At 38.8% G+C, this 8312-nt stretch overlaps 1 protein-coding gene across 7 annotated transcripts in view; it reads right to left on the bottom strand.

The window, feature by feature from the left end:
- Positions 1-3351: 3351 nt before the first annotated feature.
- The window catches only part of LOC135072361 (reticulon-3-B), a 33073-nt gene continuing 28112 nt past the window's right edge, over positions 3352-8312 (bottom strand). For all 7 annotated transcript variants that reach the window (XM_063966253.1, XM_063966254.1, XM_063966256.1 and 4 more), the window contains 2 exons: positions 3996-4101; positions 3352-3589 (listed from right to left, as the gene is read on the bottom strand). In XM_063966253.1, coding sequence (XP_063822323.1) covers positions 3535-3589; positions 3996-4101 — 161 coding nt within the window. In that variant the 3' untranslated portion in view covers positions 3352-3534. The remainder of the gene's footprint in view (positions 3590-3995; positions 4102-8312) is intronic.

Genomic DNA, 8312 nt, shown 5'->3' with positions numbered 1-8312 from the left:
GTCTCCGCCATTACATCTATCGCGAAAATTAGTGAAAACGTGTGTGTTTTGTGGGATTACTTTTTCGTAACAGGAAGTAAAATCAGCGATTTTATATAGAACGGTAAGTCTTCATTTAACCATTTTTTGTAATACGTGTGGTATGAACATTTAGTAAGCTTTTATATTTGCTGTAACAGCTTTTATCAAAAAAATACTTGTGTCTGATCTCATTTTGTCTAATATTTCGTTAAGTTTTTTACGAATTTCGTTACGTTACGAAAAAGTACAACATAATGCTGAGTGTATACTGTTATTACCTGACTAAGCATAGTAATATTCACTACTTAATTTATTTCAAAAAATATAGAGCGTCAATAACAAAAGGATTGGATACTACTGCTTTACAGAAGTGCCACCAGCAAAAAATAATCAAATCATTTAGATTACATTTCTTTTTTTAGGAATGCCGCCAAAAAACAATGCCGGAAGGCAAAAAGCTTACAGAGAACGACTCAAAATGGATAAACATGATGGAACAAAAATAATTTTATTAAAATAGTATGAATGATTACTCCCTTATTTTATTTCTAACCCCTTAATATTACCCCGTATTTGGGTGCATACTTACAAATATTTCGAATTGAATAAATGAAGAGCATTCACAATATTTCGCCAATGTATAACAAGCCTTAAGGCCTTACTATTTCGTTACTACATTTAGTGTTACTACCGTTTCGTTACGTACATTTTTTTTGAGAAATACTCAGTAATGTTTATTACGGACGTTTGTTACGGACGTTAATTTGTTACTAATGACCTCTAGTATGTATAACCCCCTTTTCAAGGAATAGCTCGAGTATACCCCAATCACCCTGTATACAGGATATACTTTATTATATATGTTACGGTCAAAGTGATAAATGTGAAAATTATGAATAATCGCCGGTTATTATGAATAATTACCGCATGATTTGGTAAATGTGATTAATATGAGGTTATTTATGTGTGTATAAAACTAAATAGGCGGCTAAGGGGTGGCCCAAGGGCCACCCCCGCCGCACCTTAACCTATTTTTCACTTTAAATCAAAACATTATGTTATAGGCATCATGGAAAAGTAATATTATGCAAGAAACATTCCAAACTCATTATGCCAAATTATATAATATATGATATCAAAACGTTCAAAAGTTTGGCTGTACACGAGCACGTACACAAGATGTTGTTCTCTTTTATGAAATTGGTTAGTACTAAGGTTGAATTATTAAATAATCACTGTTAAATGTGATTAATTTATCACTTTTACCGCGACTGTCGGTAATTATTAATAATAACCGGCGATTATTCATAATTTTCACATTTATCACTTTGACCGTAACATATATAAGGTGTTATTTTTTGTACTGATCATACTTTACCAACGCATCTAATAAAATCATACAAATACAACCCAAGTGTTTTTAAAAAAAAATTCAGGCTAGTTTTCGAGTAAAACGACAAAGAATGTTTCGAAAAAAATAAAAAATAAATCATCCTTTGAGCGCGGTGAGTATTCGTTTGTACGCACTATCGTAGTAGCCGGCCGAGGGCAACGACCGCTGCCACGTGCCGCGCCGCGTGAGTCGGCCATATTGATATCGCTCGCTGCCAGTCGCTCCGCGCCCACAGCCCGCGCCGAGCCGCCGATCGGCATGCGGGAGCGCAACAACATAAATAATCGTCCCAGTCCGTCCAATGCGCCCAAACGTATTGCAGTGTATGTGTGATTTATTACAATGCCGCGCTTGATCAATAACAAAACGCAGGTGAAATTATGTTTCGGGCACACTAACTGGCCGACGAGAAACATTGACGAGTCGAAAACCTTCATACCTTGCTTGTTTGGAGCCGCGCAGCGCTTCAGGGAGCGCAGCCGTATCCTGACTTGACGAGATTCCGTGCGCTTCGAGGACGAAGTTCTGGATTTCAATTTCAATCACCGGCACAGTGCTGGCGGTACCCAGATGCGAGCGCCGCAGACGGCGGCTTTTGCGTAAAAATACGGAATGCCTTATCAAGGAGTTGTTGCCAGAGGACCACGACCGCGACCTAGTTCTATCGATGGTTATTGCGGAAGTCTACCTAGGTACATACCTACAGTGTGATTTGGACAGATGAGTGCTTGTTTACGCGAAAGGGACTTTTTCCGTAAAAAAGTTAGTGCGCGAATTGTGAATACAACATCCGACGTGGTGTCTAGTGAACAGCAAGCAAGTGTGCAGCCCGAAAGCATTACCTCAATTCGATCGTGGCTAGATTAGACAGTGCAAGACAGTGTTTACGTGAACATTCAACAAAGGCTTGACGTTCAAAATGTATTGTGATTAGTGTAATAATAACCTAGGAACTTTAAATAACAACATTCAAAATAGGTAAATGTGTGAATAAGTAAAATCAATGAATCTAAAGTGTGATGGCAAATCATAATTTAGGAATTAAAACCAGGAAAATTGATCAGTGAGTTTTATTTACAACACCCATTCATATTCAATATTAGGGTGCATTTCCACTGAAGCGAAGCGAAGTAGTAATAGGTATGTACCTATCAATTTTTTATTACGTCTCTAAATAAATTGCGTAGGCATTACGAAACCGTAGATATTGAATTCCAATTTCTATCCTTTTTTAAATTTCTAGTTTAACGCGGATGATTCGCCTCGGTTCGTTGGAAAAGTCCCCCGCTATTACACTAATGAAAATACACTTATTTACCTACTTATGTAGCTAGATTTTGTTTCTCCCAGCGCGTAGTACCTATTAACATGACGTAACATCGTACATACTCACGAGTGATAATTTTTGGTAACGTAGGTTTAGTGTAATCTAACCTTTATGTGTGTGAACGTTGAATGAATGCGCGCGGCCATTGTTCGTACTCGTATGAATGAAATGAGTAAAGAAAGAGAGAGAGGCAGTGAGTGAAGACAGGATGGTTGTAAAAATAATATCTTTTTTTTGTTAGGAAAAGTAAAAACAAAAACTAGCCTGAATTTTTTTTTAAAAACACTTGGGTTGTATTTGTATGATTTTATTAGATGCGTTGGTAAAGTATGATCAGTACAAAAAATAACACCTTATATATTTAGTGCAATGCAAGTGGTTTTATTTAATTTAAAAGTGCAATCTCCCACTCTCCCTGTTAGGATCGATACGCAAAGAAGTTTCACTTGCTCTTACGTATTATTTTAGTCACACAATTTATTTATTTATGAATAGAACGGTAGTACCTTCCAATAAGACGTAACAATACTTTCTTCGAGTGATACAATAGCAACAGATTTCGTCATCTTTGGAGTTCCGACATGATCGTTCGCACAATGAAACACAGATGGGTTCGACAGTTATTTTAATTTAAAATTTCAAAAAGCAAATACAATAATCTCCGCATGACTCGTCTCATAAAGCTTTACACGTAAAGTAGTATCTTTATTTAATAGTACAATAATAATAAATATAACAAACAGTGAGTGAAGTCCGGCTGCGGCTTCGCCGGCTGCTGTCTCGCTCGCACGCCCTACTTGTCCTTCTCGCTCTCCGTCTTCCTGCCCAGCGGCACCACCGCCCGCACTCTGCAACACACAGCGTCACACATTATTTTAAACGATTACTTACCGCATACGTTCCCACTCCCCTCTTGACCCTAATATTCTCAAACCCAATTCAATCGGCCAAAGATAGGCGAGTTTTATACACTCGCGAGCAAAAATATGGAATCACCCTATTTGTTTCGAGCGATCATAAAAACTAAATGACTAATAGAAGAAAAATAAAAATGGTACCATTTTCAAGGTAGTATTATAAACTTTTGATTGATACCACAGATACACAAATAGTTACTCAGTTCTTAAGATTGCTCGGAACAAAACACAAGGTGCTGATTCCATACTTTTGCTCGTAAGTATAGTAATTATCTGTCAAAATATCATAAAAAGAATAGGTTACATAAAGAACCGCGCGATTAGCGCGGGAACTCACTTGGCGGAGATCTCGTCGATCTTGGCGCGCGCCAGCTCCAGGTTGGCGTCCACCTGCGGCTTGTTCATCTCGTACGCCTTGGGCAGCGTGAACAGCGCTATCCACCCTGAAAGTGCAAGCCGTCAGTTAGTGCGGGTATATCTCTCGGAGACGGTGTAGTTTTAAGGCTTGGTATTTCTGCTAAAGTAGGTATTTCGCGCTGTCAAAATCTGCGCGCGCAATATTTCGCCGAAGACAGCGCGCCAAAGAGCTCTCGCGGCTACACAGTATAGAAATACGCAGACTTCAAGCGTACTACCATTCAAGCGTCACACTCACAGCACTTTCTAATACAAATCATATCCAAGTGATACAAATTAAAACAACTTTCAAAATTTTTGGGAATATATTTTAGAATCGAATAAATATAGAATATAACTGCCAAAGTAAACACGGTTTAAAGAGGCGTGGCGTCACCCGACCTTCCGGAAGTTCCGCGCCGGCTAAAAGAATTTCAAGATTACGTCACCCGACCTATCGCTAGATCCTCGGGAGCTTGAGCGATTGGAAAAACATTTTATGATCAGTTACTCGTAGTAGCGATTATTTAGAGCTTGGATAATAAATTATAGTTGTTGCAATTCACAAAGCTTTGCATGTGGTTAATTACATTAATCAGTACACGCATCAATTTTGTTCAGTCTTTTTGTTTATTAATAAATAAAAATATCATACTAAAATTGCATACATATTTGTTTGTATTGGTCTGGGTGTTTTCTTTCCATAATTTATATATGTTACGGCTAAAGACAGGTGTGAACATAAACTTAAGATTAGCCGGCTAAACTTAAGTTTATCTTCGACGAGGTGTTAATGTTAGTTTCTTCTATCTTTAGCCGGCTAAACTTAAGTGTAACCGCAGACCCCTGGCTAAAAATGTAGAAGGAAATGGAAAAGGAAACAATGTAATAATGTTTACTATTTTGACACGAAAACTTAATTAAGAAATAATCACTTTCATTACACATACTTTTATGTACCTATGTAGGTATTCAAAATTACAATTATTACAATAACAAAATATAAATTACTTAAAACAATATCTACCTAATCATTAAAATAAAATAATAAGGAACCATTTGGTCATTACAGAATCTTCTGTAGGTATTTAAAATTACAAAATAAAACTGCGCGCGCGTTGTCTCCCCACCGCCCCCTCAAGCCCTCCGCCGGCCTAGCGCGCCCATCGAATACATTTTTAGCCGTTTCGTTTTGGCTAATGTGCACATTAGCCGGCTAAAGATGGAATATCACGATGCAAACTAACATGTTATCGAACTTTAGCTGCTTCTCGAAGATAAACTTAAGTTTAGCCGGCTAATCTTAAGTTTATGTTCACAACTATCTTTAGCCGTTACATATATAACGTATGTACGGGGCTCTGTATCGAAAATTACTATGAGCAATAAGCACCACACACGGTTACCTGGAGTGCATTACCGCAGCAAAAAGCTTGCCATCTTAAATGAACGGTATAATATCGAGGTTTCGTCAGTACAGTTGCGAACAAAGGTGTTTGTGTAGTGTGGTTGAGTTGAGAGGTCAGATTATTGAAATAATAAAACGAACATTTTATTTTTTAAATACATTTTAAAAATAATTTACATTACAGATAACAATGAGAGGATGACATTGCAAGGTGGTGCCAGTCCAGTCTTAAATCCGTTGATATATGCTGCATCTGCCATGTTTTTGGCTAAAAGATTCTTCTATCTTGCAGTTTAGACTTTTATTACAGACCTCAGACAGTATTTTTGGAAAACTTTTACGCATGGTGGAGGAAGGGACGCTCTAGAGACTCAAGTCTACAAGGAGTCAAATGAACTCCAAGTTTTAAATCCGTTGACATCTGCTGCATCTGCCATCTTTTTGGCTAGAAGATTCTTCTATCTTGCAGCTTAGACCTTTAGCTACAGACCTTAGACAGTATTTTTGAAATATTCTTACGCATGGTGGAGGAAGGGACGCTCTAGAGACTCAAGTCTACAAGGAGTCATATGAACTCCAGTTTTAAATACGTTGTCATCTGCTGCATCTGCCATCTTTTTGGTTAGAAGATTCTTCCATCTTGCAGCGTAGACCTTTAGCTACAGACCTTAGACAGTATTTTTGTGAAAATTCTTACGCATGGTGGAGGAAGGGACGCTCTAGACACTCAAGTCTACAAGGAGTCACATGAACTCCAGTTTTAAATCCGTTGACATCTGCTGCATCTGCCATATTTTTGGCTAGAAGATTCTTCTATCTTGCAGCTTAGACCTTTAGCTACAGACCTTAGACAGTATTTTTATTATTTATTTGTGTCAGTGTGCTCTTCTAAATAGTGTAAGACGATTGTATGTAGGTACTATTAAAATGTAATTTTAACTTATTGGTTTTGTCTCATATTAGAGGAATGTACTATGTATCATGAGTAGAGTCTTCGTTTAAAAGGATGCGAACGATTTAAATTTCAATAGGTAGACAAAATTGATAATTTTTAAATCAAAAATTTAAGCTTTCTCCAGTATAGCCTGACCAGGAACATAAAAACCCTGGCATAGAGGCGCGTCAATTGCATTTGATAGTGCAACACTGAGTACAGTCGTACCTGTGTTAAATTAATAGGCTAACTTTATGTATCAGGATTAGAGGTGGGCGCCACGCCGGCGCGCCGCCGCCGCCGCGAATTTTTTCACGCCGCCGCCGCCGACGACCAGCTGTCGGCGCGCCGATACTGATGCTGTACAAACTATTTGAAATTTATTCCTCTCCAATACTGTACTAATTTGTGTTTCAAATGCAGAAGAACTATTTTTTTATAAAGTTGAGCGGCTATTCTAGTTCAATAAAGTCCTAGTATCACTGCGACCGGTACCGATCTATTGTGATCGCAGCTATTTTCCTTTACAGTTCGCCTCCGAGTCCTGCATCCATTAGGAATTGCAGTATCTTTTGGGGGGCGATATGTTTTACATCTTGTGGGCTTAGGATGTGTTTGCCCAGGTGTAAGCTCCGCTTGCGCATCAAAGGTCCGCAGTCCGTGAGAATGTGTTGTGGCGTTTCATCTGCCTCTTGGCACATCCTGCACGTTCTTGATTCGGACAGTCCCATAGTGGAGAAGTACTTGTTTAAGCTGCTGTGTCCAGTGAAGGCTCGAACTGAGATGCGCATTTTGATCCCACTCAGTCCTTTGATCTGCTTAGAGCATTTTCGGTCATAGGCTTTTATAAGAGCTTTGGAATGAGTTAATCCTAGCGTGTCTGACCATGCCTAAAAGGATTTGTTTAAATACATGTTCTCCAGGGTCATTTGAGCGAGACTTTTGAGAATGCCACAAAAGGGTTCTGGACCATATTGTGTTCCCTCCGCTCCCGCTCTGGCCAGTTCGTCGACATTTTCATTGTCCACGATTCCCGCGTGACCTGGAACCTATTTCAGCGTTACTCTGTTACGTTTTCCTAGGGTATTCAGTCGACTCATGCAGTTTTCTACCAACTTTGAGGTGATTAAGTTGGAGTTTAAGGCCATCAGCGCGGCCTGATTGTCTGAGTTAATGTAAATTATGTGGTTGGCATAATTTTTTCGCAGGTTAGCTTCCGCACATTCAATAATGGCGTAGACTTCTGAAAGATAGAGGCAAATTTACCCAGGCTTTGAGATAGCCTTAGCTTCGACTGCTCTCCATACACGCCAAAGCCTACGTTAGGGCCCATTTTTGACCCATCAGTAAACCATATAACAGAAGAACTAACTATAATATTTATTCTTTAATGCCATATAAATTGTACACAAGGCGAACTTAATGCCATACTAATAATTGATTGAATACCTTAATACTAACTATATTAACAGTTAATCAAGTACATTATTCAAGTTACTGCTTGGTCTAGTAAATAATTGATCGCGAGGCGCCGGTCCCTCTTGCTGTCAAGAAAAAAATCCCCGCCTCCTTTGGCAGATAACCCACACTATTGGAATATACTTTAAGCGAATCACTCACACAGAGATTGGCAAATATGTCTCGGAATGCAAATGGGAACCACAACCTCTGGAAGGCAACAAAGTACATCCTTCAAAGTGTTCTCTGCTTATTAGGTCCGGTAATACATGAGTGCGAACTGACAAGAAAAATCTCAGACCTTTGCTACATGACAAGCCGGTTTATTTAAACCCATTGACACGGATAATCCCACATCACAATTCAATCAAAAAAATTAATAAGATCAAGCATTGGACTTGGTCCGAGACTTGCAGCTATGCCTGCCTTTGATTCCTACTGATGATGCTGATTCATCC

This window comes from Ostrinia nubilalis, chromosome 6 (assembly GCF_963855985.1).
Source record: "Ostrinia nubilalis chromosome 6, ilOstNubi1.1, whole genome shotgun sequence".
NCBI classification, from domain to species: Eukaryota; Metazoa; Arthropoda; class Insecta; order Lepidoptera; family Crambidae; genus Ostrinia; species Ostrinia nubilalis.
This window is presented reverse-complemented; position numbering and strand designations above follow the sequence as displayed.